The following is a 19,414-nucleotide window of genomic DNA, read 5'->3' as shown; positions in this document are numbered from 1 at the left end:
CACTTCTGCTTGACGAGGTAGTGAGCTATAAGCTTTAGTTGCTGATCCACCTTTTATGGTGTTCCATCATGACAAGGTGGTTATACGTAATCATCCTAAATTCCTCCCTAAAGTGGTATCAGAATTTCATCTCAACAAATCCATTGTTCTTCCAGTATTCTTTCCAAAGCCACATTCTCATCCTGGAGAAGTTGCTCTTCATACTCTGGACTGTAAACGTGTTTTGGCCTTCTATTTGGAATGCACCAAACCACACAGAACTGCTCCTCAACTTTTTGTCTCCTTTGATCCAAACAAGTTGGGACATCCTATTTCTAAGCGTACCATCTCCAACTGGATGGCGGCTTGTATCTCGTTCTGCTATGCCCAGGCTGGATTACCCCTTCACAGTAAAGTCACAGCCCATAAGGTTAGAGCTATGGCAGCTTCAGTAGCTTTCCTCAGATCTATACCTATTGAGGAAATTTATAGAGCTGCTACTTGGTCCTCGGTTCATACCATCACTTCTCACTATTGTCTGGATACTTTCTCCAGACAGGATGGACAGTTTGGCCAAACAGTATTACAAAATGTATTCTCCTAAATTGCCAACACTCCCACCATCCCATTTTGGTTAGCTTGGAGGTCACCCATAAGTGAGAATACCTGCCTGCTTGTCCTGGGATAGTTACTTACCATAACAGGTGTTATCCAGGGACAGCAGGCAGCTATTCTCACAACCCACCCACCTCCCCTGGTTGGCTTCTCTGTTGGCTTCTCTGGCCAGCCCTGCGCTGGGTGGGAAGGCACTCATGCATGTGCGGTGCAGGAGACTCGAAACTTTGAGTTTCTTCAAGCAAGTCTGCTTGTAAGGCGTATCCTGGCTCCATCACCCATATGTGAGAATAGCTGCCTGCTGTCCCTGGATAACACCTGTTTCGGTAAGTAACTGTGCTTTATCAAAAGTTGGATTATATCGGTGTCTTTGGGTTTTTTTCATGCAGCGCTTGGTTTGCTGTATGCGAACCCCATGGCTTCGTTGTTGGTAAATGGGACTCATTCGGAGAATTTTCCGATTCGACAGGGTACGTATCAAGGCTGGCCCTTGTCCCCATTTCTTTTTATTCTCACTCTTTAGCCTCTGTTGTGTGCTCTGAGGCAGTTTGAGGAGGTGGGAGGGCTGTGTCTAGCTGGGCTGAAACTTAAAACTTTGGCATTCGCTGACGATTTAATGCTCATTCTCAAGAACCCTGCTCACTTTCTTCCGGTGACTCTGGATCTATTAGCTGAATATGGGTTCTATTCTGGTCTAGTTATTAATCTTGATAAATTGGTTGCCTTGCCATCCCACCCTTCTATCCATAATCAGTGGGGAGATGTCTTCTCCCTACAGTGGGCTGCAGTTTCTTTGAAGTACCTCAATGTGTTTATCCTTACTGATCATTCTACTTTATATGCTACAAGAACATAAGAATTGCTGCTGCCCGGTCAGACCAGTGGTCCATCATGCCCAGTAGTCCGCTCACGCGGTGGCCCTTAGGTCAAAGACCAGTGCCCTATTGGAGTCTAGCCTTACTTGCGTATGTTCTGTTTCAGTAGGAACTTATTCCTTGTCTTGAATCCCTGAAGGGTGCTTTTCCCTATAACAGCCTCCGGAAGAGCATTCCAAATTTCTACCACTCTCTCGGTGAAGAAGAACTTCCTTACATTTGTACGGAATTTTTTTCCTTCTAACTTTAGCGAGTGCCCTCTCATTCTCTTCACCTTGGAGAGGGTGAGCAGTCTCTCTTTCTCTACTAAGTCAATTCCCTTCAATATCTTGAATGTTTCGATCATGTCCCCTCTTAGTCTTCTCTTCTCAAGGGAGAAGAGGCCCAGTTTCTCTAGCTTCTCATTATACAGCAACTCCCCCAGTCCCTTAACCATTTTTGTTGCTCTTCTCTGGACCCTTTTGAGTAGTAGTATGTCCTTTTTCATGTACGGCGACCAGTGTTGGATGCAGTATTCCAGGTGGGGGCTGTACCATGGCCCGATTTAATGGCATGATAACCTTTTCAGATCTGTTTGTGATCCCCTTCTTAATCATTCCTACCATTCTGTTTGCTCTTTTCTCTGCTGCTGCACATTACGCGGATGGTTTCATTGACTTGTCTACAAGTACTCCCAAGTCTCTTTCCTGGAGGCTCTCTCCGAGTATAGCACCAGACATCCTGTATTCGTGCATATGATTTTTGTTACCAACATGCATCACCTTGCACTTATCCATGTTGAACCTCATTTGCTATTTCGCGGCCCATTCCTCGAGCATATTTATGTCTCTTTGTAGGTCTTCGCAATCCTTCTGTGTCCTCACTACTCTGAATAACTTTGTATCATCTACAAATTTAATCACCTCACTCGTAGTGCCAAGTTCTAGGTCATTTATAAATATGTTGAAGAGCACATGCCTGAGCACTGAACTCTTCAGCACTCCACTCGTGACGCTTTTCCAGTCCAAGTATTGTCCATTTACCCCCACTCTCTGTTTCCTATCCGCCAACCAGTTTTTAATCTACGTGAGTATATCACCCTCGATTTCATGGCTCGCAATTTTCCGAAGTAGGCGTTCATGCGGAACCTTGTCACATACCTTCTGAAAATCTAGATATACGATGTCGACTGGGTCACCTTTGTCTATCTGCCCATTTACTCCTTCGAAGAAGTGCAATAAGTTTGTCAAGCAAGATCTTTCTTTGCTGAAGCTGTGCTGGCTAGTCCTCATCAGTTTGTGTCCATCAAGGTAATGGATGATGCGGTCCTTTATCAGCACTTCTACCTTCTTTCGCGGTACCGAAGTCAGAGTCGCTGGTCTGTAGTTCCCTGGATCTCCCTTCGAACCTTTCTTGAAGATTGGCGTAACATTTGCCACTTTCGAGTCTTCCAGAATCTTTCCTGATTTGATCGACAGATTGGCTATTAGTTGGAGAAGTTCAGCTATAACCCTTTTCAGTTCCTTGATTACCCTCGAGTGGATGCCATCCGGTCCCGGGGATTTATCGTTTTTAAGCCTATCAATCTGTCTGCATACCTCTTCTAGACTGACCATTGTCCCTGTCGGTTTCCTGTCTTCCTTTCCTGTGTATAGCTTGTCGGCTTCCGGTATATTGGATATATTCTCTTCGGTAAATACAGACGCAAAAAATGTGTTCAGTTTGTCGGCGATGGCTTTGTCCTCCCTTTATTCCCTGTTCATCTTTATTCCCTGTTCATCGCTTCCTTCGCAGGTTGTTTCCCCTTAATATATCGAAAAAACGGCTTAAAGTTTTTGGCCTCCTTGGCTATTTTTTCTTCATAGTCCCTTTTGGCCCCTCTTAGCGCTTTATGGCACTTGCTTTGATGTTGTTTGCGCTTTTTCCAGTTTTCTTCCATTTATGTCCTTTTCCATTCCTTAAACCAGGGGTGTCCAATGTGGGTCCTCGAGGGCCGCAGTCCAGTCGGGTTTTCAGGATTCCCCTAATGAATATGCATTGAAAGCAGTGCAAGCACATCGATCTCATGCATATTCATTGGGGAAATCCTGAAAACCCGACTGGACTGCGGCCCTCGAGGACCGACATTGGACACCCCTGCCTTAAGCGAAGTCTTCTTGTATCTGATTGCTTCCTTCACTGCTACAGTGAGCCACGCCGGTTCCTTGTTCTTCTTCCTCTTGGGACCCTTGTTTATACACAGTATATATAAATTTTGCACCTCTGTGACTGTGTCCTTAAAAAGGGGGACCATGCTTGTCTAGTGTATTTACAGTGCTTATTCTCTTCCTAATCTTCTTCCTCACCATGACTCTCATCCCTTCGTAGTTCCCTTTTCGGAAGTTCAGTGCCGTGGCCGTCGTTCTGGATCGATTTTTGTTCTTGTGTCTAGATTGAAGTGGATCATGTTGTGATCACTGTTTCCCAGCATCCCTTCTATTTCTATACCTTGTGCCAGTCCTCATAGTCCATTTATAATTAAGTCTAGAATTGCATTTCCTCTCGTATTTTCCATGACAAGTTATTCCAGGAAGCAATCGCCTACAGCATCCAGGAACTTAATCTCTCTACTGCAGCTGGAGTTGCCTAGGTTCCAATCTATCCACGGATAATTGAAGTTGCCCATGATAACTGCGTTGCCTCCCTTGCATTCTTGTTTAATCTCGTCCATCATTTCTTCATCAGTCTTTTCGGACTGCCCTGGGGGTCGGTAGTAGATGCCGATCTTCATATCTGTTCCATTTGTTCCCGGTATTTTAGCCCATAGAGACTCTAAGAACATAAGAACATAAGAAGTTGCCTCCGCTGAGGCAGACCATAGGTCCATCCTGCTCAGCGGTCCGCTCCCGCGGCGGCCCATCAGGCCCATTGTCTGAGCAATGGTCTATACCTATCTATACCCCCCAATCCCTTTTTCTTCTAGGAATCTATCCAAACCTTCTTGTTAATTTCCGGTTCCCTCTTTTATGTATAGGGCAATACCTCCCACCTTTTCGTCCTACTCTGTCTCTGCGGTATAGCTTGTATCCCGGTAGTACAGTGTCCCAGACGTTGTCCTCGTTCCACCATGTTTCTATGATGCCAATGATGTCCAGGTTATCTTTTTGTGCCATAGCTTCCAATTCCCTCATTTTATTCTGTAGGCTCCTTGCATTTGTGTAGATATACTTAAGTTTGCGGCTTGTTACTTTCTTGCATTTTCTTCCTTCTTCTGTCTCCCTTGCTTACATCCCGTTTGATCTGTTAGGATTTCTATCTCGCCTATGATTCGGCATGGTATCCTCTGGATATATCGTTTCCCGAACCATCGACTCTTTGTCGACTGTCAGTTTTCCCCTTCTTCTTAGTTTAAAAACTTCTCAATTTCTCGCTTGATGTTGCTTGCAAGTAGCCTAGTTCTGTTTTAAGATTTGTCCGCTAAGCTGTGCCTGTGCTAGGCCTTTCCCCTTTCTCTTTTAGATCACATTGCTTTACTTAATATGATTGTGATTCCCTCCTGGCTCTATGTTTTCCAGGTACTTTCTCTGAATCTGTTACATCGTGATGAGGCCAAATATATTCATTCCATTCAACACTTTTTGTGGAGGAGTCATCGTGCATGCTTCCCTATCTACAAGTGGCACACCCTCTTTACAAAGGGGGTTTGGATTTGCGTAACTTTCGTTATCTTACTGTGGTATGCGCCATATCAATGATTATTTTCAGGGCACAACTGATTTTACTAACACATCATTGGAACTTTCTTGTTTTCTAAGGGATCACTTCAGATGTTGGAGAGGAAGTTCTAGGTCAGCCAATCACTGCCTAGCTGGCCTGGAACTTCCTCTCCGATGTCAAAATTGACATCGGTGGGGAAGGCTTGTGGGCCCGGCGCTTGTAGGCGCCAGGTCTGGCTCGGGGAAGCAGGGAGAAATCGGTGTGGTGGCTTGGGGGGTGGGGCAGGGAGAAAGAAAGAATCAGGGAAGTGAAGAAATTGGCATGATGGCTTGGGAGGGGCAGGGGAGAGAGAAAGAAAGGCATAGGGAGAAAGAAAGAAAGAGGGGGGCAGGGGGAGAGAGAAAGAAAGGCAGGCGGGGGAGAGAAAGAAAGAGGGGGGCAGGGGGAGAAAGAAAGACAGAAATAAAGAGGGGTGCAGGGTGAGAGAGAAAGAAAGAGAGACAGAAAGAAAAGAGGGGGGGGGGGGCAGAAAGAAAAAAATATTTGATTTACAGTCAGAAAAAGGAAGTGCAACCAGAGACTCATGAAATCACCAGACAAAAAGGTAGAAAAATGATTTTATTTTCAATTTAGTGATCAAAATGTGTCCGTTTTGAGAATTTATATCTGCTGTCTATATTTTGCACTATGGCCCCCTTTTACTAAACTGTGAGAGTGGTTTTTAGCGCAGGGAGCCTATGAGCGTCAGGAGCTGCGAGGGGCATTCAGCGCAGTTCCCTGCGCTAAAAAACGCTATCGAGGTTTAATAAAAAGCGAGGGAATATATTTGTCTATTTTTGTATAGTTGTTACTGAGGTGACATTGCATATTTTAAAGTCATCTGCCTTAATCTCTGGAAAAAAAACCCTGAATACAAATGATAATTAACATTTTCTCTGCATACAGTGTGCTTTGTGTTTTTAATATTTTTTATTGGTAGATCATTTTGACTTGGTCATTTTAAAAGTAGCTTGCAAGCCAAAAAAGTGTGGACAACAGGTTATTTCCCCATACTTTCATGTTGCAGAAGGATTCCACTCCGGATTTTTCACTCTGCATCCAGTGTACTTCACAAATCAGTATAGCGCCCTCTAGTCTGTGTGTGTTCTGCTCTCCTCATTTTATTGTTTTAAATTCGACATAGTTTTATCTCCATTGCAGGTATTTTCACGTTTCACGCAGATTGGAGCTCTGCCTGCTTGAGAATTCCCAGGCTTTGGTCTGTGGCTGACAGGCCGATCCCTTTTTGGGTACCTATTAGCCTGTCTGCATAGTTTTCATTAGAGCTCAGGGCAATCCCTGAAGTAGTCTCATCTTCTGTTAATGGGGGGTTGAGGGCAGAATGTTAGGTATGCTTAGGGGGCTCAGCTGTGTCCCACAGCATGTCGACTGTGTTTTCATTCCTCCACCCGTCCTGATGCACATTTGATGGTCTGCAGGGGTGGAAGAATCGTGAGACAGTGGGATCTGACCAGCAGCCCAAAGAGCAGTTTTGAGAAAGCATTCCCAGTAGTGTAGCAGTGAATTTTTTTCTGGCTTTGAAAGAGAGCTGAAAGCCCAGTGTATAAAGTCTCAGTGAGTAGCTCTGAACTGACAGCATGTGAGAGACGTTGGGAAAGTTTAAATTGAGGGGTTTTCTCTGTTTCTAAGTTTTTCCCTACCTACAAAAAAATCCTAAAATTGCCATTTTTCAAGTTTGGGAAGTTAAAGATATCGTGTTTTTGGCACAAATTCGGTGCCAGGGGCCATTTTGGATTTTAGTGGTCTTTTTTCTTCATGCATAACTTGTCATGCATAACTTAGAAACTTTGTTTTTTGCCTTGAAAACTGCTGAGATGGAGTCCTCGGGGCCTCTTCATGTGCATTTATGCCAGGTTTACACAGATTTAGTGCTTTTGGAGCATCCTTGCGCCACATGCTGCATAGCATTGCTGGAGGGGGCTGGAGCAACCAGCTCAGCTGCCTCCTCATAGAAGCAGGTGATTGAATGCTTGGCTAGCCTGGTGGTGCTCCATCCACTTCTTCTTCTCTCTGGCTTTGTAGTGGGTGCTCACAATCTGAGACCTTTCCCTGGCATCCGGATATGATTTTGACTCTCTGAAAGGTCCTTTGAAGAGTTCTAGGGCTATGTCCTGCTTGTATCAAGTTTCAAGTTTAATATTTTTCTTGATTGATCGCTTAATCAAATTCTAAGCGATGAACATATTAAAATATAGTCAAATAGAGACAAAACATTACAAACTTTAAATAATAACATTGGGTAGATAACTAATACATTATACATTATACTCATTACATAAGGTAAGATAAGGGTTTGAAATACAATTAATATCCACTAGCGCAGGAATGTCAGTAGCTTTTGGGGTGAATTCCTTGGTGGCACAAGTAACTAAGTGCATATCTCTTCCCAGTGACAGGGATTTTTGTTGAAAGATATGCAGGACTGCCATGTGGATGTGGTCCTCAGGAAACTTTTTGAAAAAGCCAATTTGGGCATCAAAGCTGCTGTTTTGACATCTTACGTTGCGGTCCACGCTAGAGATTGATATGTTGGAGCCTCCTCTTCAGCTTCTGATGGCTGGCCAAGGATTCCCGCGTTTTCCATCTCAGCCTTCCAAATGCTCTGGGTCAGGCAATGGGCTGGTGATTCCACCTCCAAGGCAACTTTAGTTATTATTTGGTAAAGGCCTGGATGACCTCATGGATTCGGTCATGGACCATCGCCTAAAGACCCTGCCTGATAATAGATCCAGATCCTCCAGAGGTTTGGGACGTTCTGATTTTCATGGTTCCAGATGCTCCAGGCAGTATGCACATTCCTCATTGAAGAGATTTTTCCAGAGCTCCCAAGGTTGATATACAGGCTACAGGCATTCATAACCTTCCACACACCAAATGTCCCTCTGCGGATAGGGGACCGGCTCTCAGAGTTTCTGCATGCCTGGCAGTTAGAAGCTGGAATTTGCTAAGCCTCTGTCAGATTGGTTCATAGATTCTCTGACCGGACACCCAGAAAAGGCACGCAGAGTCCAGGCTGTTGTTCAGCGCTTACTGGATATTCAAGCGATAGAGCCGGTGCCATGCGACCTCTCGGGCTCAGGCAGATTCTCTGTATAATTTATTGTACCAAAGAAAGGCTCAGAAGATTGGAGGCTTATTGTGTATCTACAGCATGTGAATATGGCTCTCAAGATTTTCTGTTTCCAAATGAGACCATGCAGTCAGTCATTGCAGCAGTGGCTCCAGGGGAATTCCTGGCCTCCCTGGATTTTATGGAGGTGTACAGTCGACTCACCTAAGTGCACGTCAGTTAAGTGCACACTTTGGTTATCCACAGCCTATTACCATGGTCCCGTTTTTTTGTTGTTTTTTTACATTAAAGTCAATGGACGTAAACTCCAAATAATTGTAATTCTGATCAGAACACAATCCGCTTATGCGCACTGATGTTATAGGTTATATGTCACGTTACGTTCACTCCGGTTAAAAGCAATCAGGTTCTCACATGGATGAGCCACGTGTTTCGGATCAGCAGCCTAGGCCTGGCCAGAAGTTTGAACTTTTAGAACTGCATTATGGCGTCGCGAGGAGAAATGAAGGGATGCCATTCTAAAACAGGGCGAGATTGGCACACTGATTTATTTTCCTAAGCCCTATTTTAGAATGGCATCCCTTCAGAGAAAAATCTTTGTCTTTGGCTGAATGTGTCTAACACACTGGTCAAAAGTCATTGTCTTTGGCTGAATGTGTCGATGCCTTAAAGAGACTTGACCAACGGGAGAGTCAGGTCTCTATTGCAAAATATTAGTGTTCATCTTAGCCAGATTTCTTAGATTCACAAAAAAAAGCAAGCCATATTGAAAGACTGGCAAAACAACAGCAATCCTACCAGGAAATAGAAAAAAATTGGGAAGGCTAGAGACATTGAACAGGCGTTGCTGCGATGGTTTGCTGAAGCTAGAAGTTGTCAACTACCAATCAGTGGGCCTCTGCTGATGGAGAAAGCAGCACATCTATCCAAAGACTGGGCGTAGAAGACTTCAAAGCAACAAACGGATGGTTAGAGAGGTGGAAAGTTCATAGCGGCATAAAATTTAAGAAGCAGCATGGCGAAAAACAAGACACGGATGAGTTTGGTGCAGAAAGATGGGTCATGGAAGTGTTGCCATTAGTCATTGGTGGATATGAACCATGCGACGTTTTCAATGCCGATGTCATGGGCCTGTATTGGCGTGCTATCCCTGATGGAATATTGGCTTTCAAACTCAGCAAAACTGTTGGCTTCAAGGTGCCAAAAGAATGATTGACATTACTGCTCAGTTGCAATATGGATGGTAGTGAAAAGCTCAAGCCACTGGTGATTGGGAAGAATCGAAATCCTTGGTGCTTCAAAAACACTTGCCTGTTGAATATGAAAGCAACAAAAACGCATGGATGACGGCGACACTGTGGATTGAATGGTTACAGAAGCTTGACAATCTGATGAGAAGGTGTAGGACAGGGGTGTCCAATGTCGGTCCTCGAGGGCCGCAGCCCAGTCGGGTTTTCTGGATTTCCCCAACGAATATGCATGAGATCTATTTGCATGCACTGCTTTCAATGCATATTCATTGAGGAAATCCTGAAAACCCGACTGGATTGCGGCCCTCGAGGACCGACATTGGACACCCCTGGTGTAGGAGGTACATTTTAATGCTGTGTGATAACTGTGCAGCACACAGCAATGACGTAAGACTAACCAACATCAAACTCGTGTTTCTGACACCAAACACGACATCTTTGATCCAACTGATGGACCAGGGGATAATCACCAACTTCAAACGTCATTACAGGTCACTCGTCTTAAGATATGTGATGGCAGTGATTGATGCAAGCACGGATTCCAGCCCACGAGCTGCTAAGATTGCAAGAAAAATGACGGTACTTGACTCTCTTCACATGGAAAGGGAGGCGTGGAGCTTCATTCATGCATCTGATGAAACAAATGAAGCTGACACTTCATCCATTGAATTCTCAGTTGGACTCTTGCCACAAGAGTTTGAGCTGTATGTCACCATTGACAACTATGTGCCCACATCATCTGACAGCACTAATTCCGATATCTGTACAGTCATAAAGGACACTGCAGACAACCAAGAGTCTGATGAGGACAGAGATACTGCTGCTGTCATCACGACTAATGAAACACCTGCAGAGATTGTTTCCTTCTCGGACGCACTGAAGTCCTTATACACGCTGTGTTGTTATCTGGAGATAAATGGATGTCACGACAATTGACAGTTTTACAGCATCAGTAGTCATATGCACAGCCTGAATCGTGCAATCTGCGTGCAGAAAACAATGACTGATCATTTCAGTAGAATGTTGGTTTAAAAAAGGTTTATAGTATATTGTATTAGATGGAACAGTGCTGTTTTTAAAACTGAACCATGTTAAATTGTGTGTTTTTTGCTGAATAAAAGTTTTGTTGCATTTGACTACAGCGTGCTGTGATTTTTCATGACTAATAAGTGGTACTCCTATTAAGTGCACACTCCGTTAAGTGCACTTTGTGGTCCGATCTGGAGGACTTGCACTTAAGTGGAGTCAACTGTACTTACACATTCCAATATTTCCAGCCCACCACAAGTTTCTGTGGTTTCATGTTCTGGGGCAGTGCTCAGCCCTGCCTTTTGTGCTGACGACAGCACTTCAGACCTTCACCAAAGTGATGGTGGTAGTGGCAGCTTCCTTGAAGAAGATGGGGTTGCAAGATCACCCTTATCTAGACAACTGGTTGATCAGCGCTCCCTCATTGGCTGAGAGATGATGCAGAGTGGAGTAGGTGTTCCAGGTGCTGGAAGACTTGGGCTGGATTGTCAACTTCAGGAATAGCTATCTGACACCCAAGCAGTTACTTGACTACTTGGGAGTCCTCTTCGATACAGCTGTGGGCCATGTCTATCTGCCCGAGGCTTGTAGATGGAAGCTGTGTGCCCAGATTTTTGTGCTTTTGGAGAAGTCAGCTCCTTCGGTGTAGGATTATCTTCAAGTTCTGGGATCCATGGTGTCCAACCTGTTTGTAGTACCTTGGGCGAGAGTGCACATACACCCTCTTCAACATACCTTACTGTCTCCCTGAGTACCTCACCGAGATGCCTTGCAGATGTGCCTGCCATAGGCGCTCTGCAAGGGCATTCGATTCCACATTGCTTCCTGGATTGTGTGCTGGGGAGCACACTTCAATTGTTGTCCTATACAGGGAGTGTTGAACTCCAGTGCAGAAAAAGTGGTCAATCAATCATCTAGAGCAGTGTTTCTCAACTTCTTCAAGCCAAGTACCCTCTAAGTCTAATAATTATCCCAAGACAAGCAGGCAGCCTATTCTCACATATGGGTGACGTCACCGACGGAGCCCAGATGCGGACAGCCTCGTAAGCAGACTTGCTTGTAGAAACTAGAAGTTTTGAGTCAACCGCACCGCGCATGCGCGAGTGCCTTCCTGCCCAGCGCAGGGCGCGTCTCCTCAGTTTTCAGTTTTCTGCGGAGCCGAGAAGTCCGTCTTTGACTCTCTGCATTTAACTTTGTTACTTAGTGCCTTCTCTCACCGCGGTTTGTGTTTATTTTCTTCACAAATCGCTGTGTTCTTTTATTTCTTTTATTTTCTAGTTTAAAAAAATAAAAATTTTTATTTCTTCCTTTTGACTGCCAGGGCAGGCTGCTTGGCCGCAGCCTGTGGACTTCAACTTTCCTTCTATGTCCCGGCCAGCAACGGGCTTCAAGAAGTGTAGCCAGTGCCAGCGTGCAATTTCCCTCACGGACCCACACCATTGGTGCCTCTAGTGCCTTGGGCAGGACCATCAACCGAAGTTGTGCAAGCGCTGTGCTACTCTTCAACCTCGAGCCCTTAAACGTCGTCGGATTTTAGTGGAGAAGCTTTTCAGGATGGATTCTTCAACCACTCTAAATATTCTAATGAGTATCTCAAAGTCATGCGTCTTCCTCAACCTCCTACAGAATCACTTAAGCTTCCTCTTCACAAGCTTTTGTTTCAAACTTTTACACGATACCTGGAGACTCCCTATGCTATTCCTGCTGTCCCAGGCAAGTTGGACTCCAGGTATAAAACTCTACATTGCAAAGGATTTGAGAATTCGCAGTTATCTCACCAGTCCCTGCTTGTGGAGTCCTCCTTGAAAAGATACCCTCCTTCCAAGGTTTATGCTACCGTTCCTCCTGGAAGGGAAGGGAAAACCATGGACAAGTTTGGACATCGCCTCTACCAAAATGCCATGATGTCCTCCAAAGTCATCAATTGCAATTTTCATTTTGTCACTTATTTCAAGTTCCTCATTGATCTCCTTCCAAAATTTCTCAGCTATTTAGATGCTCAAAAGCATTTCGAGTTTCAAGAAGTCCCTTTATCCCCTTCTGGATCAGAACGACTGGTTATGCTCTCTGGATCTCAAAGAGGCCTACACTCATATTCCCATTCATCCGGCCTCCCGTCAATTTCTCAGATTTTGGGTGGGGAATCTGCATTATCAATACAGAGTGCTGCCCTTTGGCCTGGCTTCATCTCCCAGAGTGTTCACCAAGTGCCTGGTAGTGGTAGCAACAGCTTTATGGAACCATGGTCTTCAGGTATTTCCCTACCTAGACGACTGTCATCAAAGATACAACATCTCAGGGAGTTATTCTAGCGATCCAACGGACTACATGGTTCCTACAAAGTTTGGGAATTGAAATCAACTTTCTGAAATCACAACTTCAGCCCTCTCAGAATCTGTAATTCATCGGAGCTGTTCTGGACACTATCCAACTCGGAGTATTCCTTCCGCAACAACGTCTAGAAGCTCTCCTTCAACTCTGTTATGCAGTGTCTTCCCGCTCTTCTATCTCAGCGAGACACATGATGATACTACTAGGTCACATGGCCTCCACAGTACACATGACTCCTTTTGCCAGACTTCACTTCAGAATTCCTCAGTGGACCTTGGCATCTCAGTGGACGCAGGCTTGCGACCAACTTTCTCAACACACTCCTTCCTTGAGACAGTCTCTCTCCACTGGTGGACGCAACCAAGTCGCCATGTACTATGTCAACAAACAGGGATGGACCGGATCTTCCTCCCTTTGTCAAGAAGCTCTGAAGGTTTGGAACTGGGCAATCCATCACAACACCTTCCTCAAAGCTGTCTACATTCAAGGGGAGAACAATTACTTGGCGGACAACTTGTGTCATCTTCTGCATTCCTCGCCTTTTCATCACATTTTTTTTGCAGTGGGGAACACCTCATATAGATCTCTTTGCAACTCCCCACAACAACAAACTGCCTCTGTTCTGCTGTAGGATATATTCTCCTCATCACCTCGAGGCAGATGCTTTCTTACAGGAATGGACGAATCTCTTCCTGAATGCATTCCCTCTGTTCCCTCTCATTCTCAAGACTCTTGTCAAGTTGAAGAACACTGATGCCACCATGATCCTGATTGCTCCTCGGTGGCCAAGACAACCTTGGTACTCCCTTCTACTTCAACTAAGCAGCGGGGAGCCATATCCTCTGCCAGTTTTTCCATCTCTGCTTACACTGAGTCAGTGATTTCTGCTTCATCCCAACTTGCAGTCTCTACACCTGACAGCTTGGTACCTCTCAACATAACTCCTTTTCAGTTTTCTCAACCTGTAAGAGACATTTTAGAGGCTTCTAGGAAGCCTGCCACTAGGTAATGCTATCACCAAAAATGGACTATATTTTCTACGTGGTGTTTTTCTCACGATAAGGAGCCTGAACATTCCTCCTTATCTTCTGTTCTAGATTATCTTTTGCACTTATCCACCTCTAGCCTCAACTCTACATCGATCCGAGTCCATCTTAATGCAATTGCTGCTTTCCATCAGCCTATTGAAGGAAAACCCCTCTCTGCTCATCCGTTAGTTTCTAGATTCATGAAAGGACTTTTCAATGTCAAACCTACTCTCAAACCGCCTCCAGTGGTTTGGGACCTCAATGTTGTTCTTACTCAATTGATGAAGCCTCCATTTCAACCAATGTCTATGGCTCATCTTAATTATCTCACTTAGAAAGTGGTGTTTCTCATTGCCCTCAGTGAGCTGCAAGCTTTAGTTGCTAATCCACCTTTCACTGTATTCCATCATGACAAGGTGGTCCTTCATACTCATCCTAAATTCTTACCTAAATTGATTTTCAGAATTTCATCTCAACCAATCCATTATTCTTCCAGTGTTCTTTCCAAAACCTCATTCTCATCCTGGAGAATCAGCTCTGGATTGTAAATGTGCTTTGGCCTTCTATTTGGAACGCACCAAATCACACAGAACTGCTCCTCAACTTTTGTCTCCTTCGATCCAAACAAGTTGGGACATCCAATCTCTAAGCGTACCATCTCCAACTGGATGGCTGCTTGTATCTCATTCTGCTATGCCCAGGCTGGATTACACCTACAGAATAGAGTCACAGCCCATAAAGTCAGAGCAATGGCAAATTTCCTATTGAGGAAATTTGCAAAGCTGCTACTTGGTCCTTGGTTCACACTTTCACTTCTCACTATTGTCTGGATGTTTTCTCCAGACGGGATGGCCATTTTGGCCAGACAGTATTACAAAATTTATTCTCCTAATTTGCCAACGCTCCCACCATCCCATTCTGGTTAGCTTGGAGGTCACCCATATGTGAGAATAGGCTGCCTGCTTATCGTAATAGGTGTTATCCAGGGACAGCAGGCTATTCTCACAACCCACCCACCTCCCCTGGTTGGCTTCTCTTCTAGCTATCTGAACTGAGGAGACTCATACTGTGCTGGGTGGGAAGGCACTCGCGCATGTGCGGTGTGGCTGACTCGAAACTTCTGAAGTTTTCTACAAGCAAGTATGCTTGCGAGGCTGTCTGCATCCGGGCTCCGTGGATGACGTCACCCATATGTGAGAATAACTGCATGCTGTCCCTGGATAACAACTGTTACAGTAAGTAACTGCTTTTTGAACAAATATGTCTTAACTGATTTTCTAAAAGTGCAATAAGATGTAGTCTGTCGAATCAGATCGTCTAGCCATGCTTGAACTTTACCTGCTTGATAGACCAAAGATTGATCAAAAAACTTTTTATAACAAGAATTTTTGGGATTAAGAAAAGTAAATAAACCAGTACGCCGAGTAAACTGTCGGACTATACAATTCAAAATGAGAGAAAATATAAGATGGGGCTAATTGAAATAACAATTTATAGTAAATACAAGCAAATTTGAAAAGTGTTCTTGCTTCCAGTGCAGTTGACGGTAATAAAGACTGACATGTTCCTGTTTTTTCAATCCAAAAATTAAATGGATAGCTGTATTTTGGATTAGCCTTAATCTTCCTAAGATAGTTTTATAAGATTCCAAATAGATTATATTACAATAGTTGAGAATAGATAAGATTAATGCTTGAACTTATAATCTAAAAGAATTAGGGTGAAAATATTTTTTAGTAGAATGCCATTTCCATAATGCAAAGAAACATTTCTTAACAAGCATATCAGTATGTTCCCCCAGAGTTAAATGACGGTCTAGTGTAACTCCTAAAATTTTGAGAGAAGAGACTATTGGATATTCTTGTCCTTTTAAATGAAGAGTTTTATCCAAGATTTTATCATTAGGACTAGCCAGGAAAAATCTAGTTTTTTAGGTGTTTAATTTCAATTTCAATTCAATAGTCCATTGTTCAATCCGATTTAGGAGTAAGGTGATCTGATTTTTTTATTTCAGTAGTAAAAGAAATAACTGGTATCAGTATCGTGAAGTCATCGGCATAAATGTGAAATATTACATTTAAGCTTTGTAAAAGATCGGCCAAGGAAGCAACATATTGTATATACTGTATTAAACAAAGTGGGTGACAATGGTGAATCCTGTGATACCCCACAAGTGTTACTCCAATAATTGGAATACTGACCATTGCTGAAGGCTTGATATGATCTTTTTTCCAAAAAGCCCTGAAACCAATCTCAGCATCCAAACACCCCAAGAGAATTTCATGGTCCACCAGATCAAAAGCGCTACTAAGATCAAATTGAAATATTAGTGCGCTAGTGCCTTGGCTAAACAAAGAATGAATATGATCTATCAAAGAGGCTACAACTGTTTCTGTACTGAAACCTTGCCTAAAACCAGATTGGTGATCGTGAAGAATATGAAATTGTTCTAGAAGTTTGACTAGTTCTAAGTTGACCAAACCTTCTATTATTTTACAGAACAAGTGTATACTTGCAATGGGTAAAGTTTTGAAGCACCTTCCAGACCCCGTTACCGCCCTGTCAACAGTCTTCAACCAACCATCCTCCTGGCCTCAGGAAATGTCTTGCGGTTTTGTCTCTACACATTCAGATTGCGGGAATTTCATGTTTGGGTCCTTCTGCTCTCAGAAGTTCCCTGCTGTCTCACCCGGATGTTGTCCACTTCTTGCAGGGAGCAGGGAGGCTGAGGCCTCCCTTAAGACTGTCTTGTCCAATGTGGAATTTGAACTTGGTTCTTCACTCGCTGGCTCGTCCGCCCTATGAACCCCTGGATGGAATATCTCTGAAAGATCTTACCATTAAGACTGTTTTCCTCGTTGTGGTCACTTCTGCATGGAAAGTGTTGGAGCTTCAAGCTCTGTCGTGCAGAGATCCTTTTCTCCGTATCACAAGAGTCTGTGGTCATTTTGAGGAAAGTGCCTTCTTCCGAAATTGGTTTCTGCGTTCCAAGTCAACCAGGAGTTTCGGCTGCCCGCCTTTGTTCAGTCAGGCTCCATGTCCAAGGACCATGTTTTACAGTCTCTGGACGTGTGGCATCTCCTTCTGAGATACCTGGAGGCCACAAATGACTTCCATCTTTCGGATTATCTGTTTGTTCTGGTGGGTCCCGCTCATCGGGGCCGGCTTGCTTCTAAGGCTACCATGGATCTGTGCGGCCATTTCCGCTGCTTATGTGTCAGTGGGAAAGAAGCCTCCCCTTGGGTTGAAGGCTCATTCTACCAGAGGAATGGCTTCATTTTGGGCAGAATCCACAGCGGTCTCTCCTGAGATGTGTAGGGCGGCCACTTGGGCCTCTCTCTATACGTTCACTAAGTTCTAAAGGCTTGATGTGGTGGCTAAGCAAGATGCAGCTTTTGGGACTTCAGTCCTGGCGGCGGGCTCATCAGGCCCCCTCTTATTTGTTGGGACTGCTTTGATATGTCCCTATGGTAAAACTTCCAGAGGTTATTGTATAAAGATTGAAAGATTAGGTTAATTACCTCTGCTAATCTTCTTTCTTGTAAATATCCTTTTGATGATGCCATAAATAATAAAATGGTCTATTCTTTATTCTTATATACCGCCATACCCAGAGAGTTCTAGGCGGTTAGAGCCCATGGCTCGGAGACAGATACTTGGGTGGATACTGCCTAATTATGCAGGTTGACTGAGTACTCTCCCATGAATAGGGTTATCATAGGTTCATAGTCAGTGGCGCGCAAGACACCAGTGCGCCGACAAGCCAGTACTGAAATTCGGCGCAAGACAGAAGCGCGCAGGGGAAAAACTAATTTTTAAAGAACTCCAACGGGGGGTTTGGGGTGGGAACTCCCCACACACACTTTATTACATAGTGTTTGCGCTGCTGTTGGAGGGGGGGGTCGGAACCCCCATTATAGAGAAAACAGAACTTTTTCTGATTTTTTTCGGGAAAAGTTCCGTTTTTTCTATAATGTGGGGGGTTTCACCCCCCACACTTCACGCAATGGCAGCGCGAACACTATGCATTAGAGTGGGGGGTCCCCCCCATGCCCCCTGTCGGAGCTCTTTAAAAATTAGTTTTTCCCCCGCGTGCTTCTGTCCTTGCGCTGAATTGTCAGCACTAGATTGTCGGCGCACTGGCATCTGGCGCACGATTATCCCGTCACCTTATCATATGGCTCTAGAAAAAGGAGGACAGATTCAGACATCTGGGTTTTACTTCCATTGAAAGCAATAGATGTCTCAATCCGGAGCCATATGGTAATCCTTAAACTTCAATTTCTGTCCAGCTGTTATTCCTTGGCTTTACTCAGAGATGAAAGAAAAGGGCTGAGCAGGTAATCTGTCCATGCAGGTATTCAGAGCAAACAGATGTTTCAAGCATTTTGGGACAATAAATGCAGAGTCCATGGATATTTTCCCCAAGGATTTTGCACTATTGCTTAAAGAGAAAATATATCCTTTTGAAAATTGTCTAAAGAAAAAGTAACCTTAGAAATTTTATTCATGAGTAATTGCTGTTATAAAATTGTCTCTTTATATTTCTATTGTTATTTTTAACCTTTAAAAATTATGTCCTTCCATTTCAACAGCTCCATGGCTCCAATCCTGTTTTTGGACATAGGAAAGACTCCAAGATGGGGGGAGGAAATATTCCCTTCAGTGACTACAGAGGCAGTGGAGCAATTCTAGGAGATATAAATTGCCTCACACAGCAGCCAATGGAAGTTACTATTACATGTGAAACTTTGGTAAAGGTCAGAATTTTGAATATCATAAATTATCAATACAATATTTAAATGACCTTTATTTTATACCTGGACATCTCCATTTATTATTTAGTAAATTTCAAACAGGTATTCATCTGATTTAGAAGACAATTATATCAGTTGACCCATTTAGTAATTTCAAGTTTACACCCAGCAGCGTCTACTGCGAGCTGTCAAAAATCAAGGTCAACAAGGCAATGGGGCCTGACAACCTACACCCTAGGGTGCTCAGGGAGTTGGGTGATGTCCTAGCGGAACCGCTATCTGCGCTCTTCAATCTCTCCCTTAATACAGGTAACGTCCCAATGGACTGGAAGTCATTCCACTCCACAATAAAGGCTCCAAGATGGAGATGGCAAATTACAGACCAGTGAGTCTCACATCAATAGTGAGCAAACTAATGGAAACCCTAATCAAACACCAATTGGATAGGATCATGGACGAGGAGAATCTACGGGATCCCCGCCAACATGGATTTACTAAGGGGAGATCCTGCCAATCCAACCTGATCAGCTTCTTTGACTGGGTGACGAGGAAGCTGGATGTTGGTGAGTCTCTGGACATCGTCTACCTGGATTTCAGCAAAGCATTTGATAGCGTACCACACTGCAAGTTGCTAAGCAAGATGAGTTCTTTAGGTTTGGGCGACACATTGACCAATTGGGTTGGGAACTGGCTTGGAGGTAGGCTTCAGAGGGTAGTGGTGAATGGAACTCCCTCCGAAATGTCA

The 19,414-nt window shown here is 44.1% G+C and overlaps 1 protein-coding gene across 12 annotated transcripts in view; it reads left to right on the top strand.

Annotated features, from left to right (window-relative positions):
• The window catches only part of LOC117350768 (sodium/hydrogen exchanger 10-like), a 753,575-nt gene that overhangs the window by 592,449 nt on the left and 141,712 nt on the right, over positions 1 to 19,414 (top strand). For 9 of the 12 annotated variants that reach the window (XM_033925346.1, XM_033925349.1, XM_033925347.1 and 6 more), the window contains one exon: positions 18,508 to 18,672. The exons of 2 other annotated variants lie outside the window; for them this stretch is intronic. In XM_033925346.1, coding sequence (XP_033781237.1) covers positions 18,508 to 18,672 — 165 coding nt within the window. The remainder of the gene's footprint in view (positions 1 to 18,507; positions 18,673 to 19,414) is intronic. One more of the 12 variants, XM_033925344.1, reaches the window with a different exon arrangement.

The sequence above is a fragment of the Geotrypetes seraphini genome, chromosome 16 (genome assembly GCF_902459505.1).
Source record: "Geotrypetes seraphini chromosome 16, aGeoSer1.1, whole genome shotgun sequence".
In the NCBI taxonomy this organism is placed as follows: domain Eukaryota; kingdom Metazoa; phylum Chordata; class Amphibia; order Gymnophiona; family Dermophiidae; genus Geotrypetes; species Geotrypetes seraphini.
Note: the sequence above shows the minus strand (reverse complement) of the source record. Positions and strands in the feature narration are given on the sequence as shown.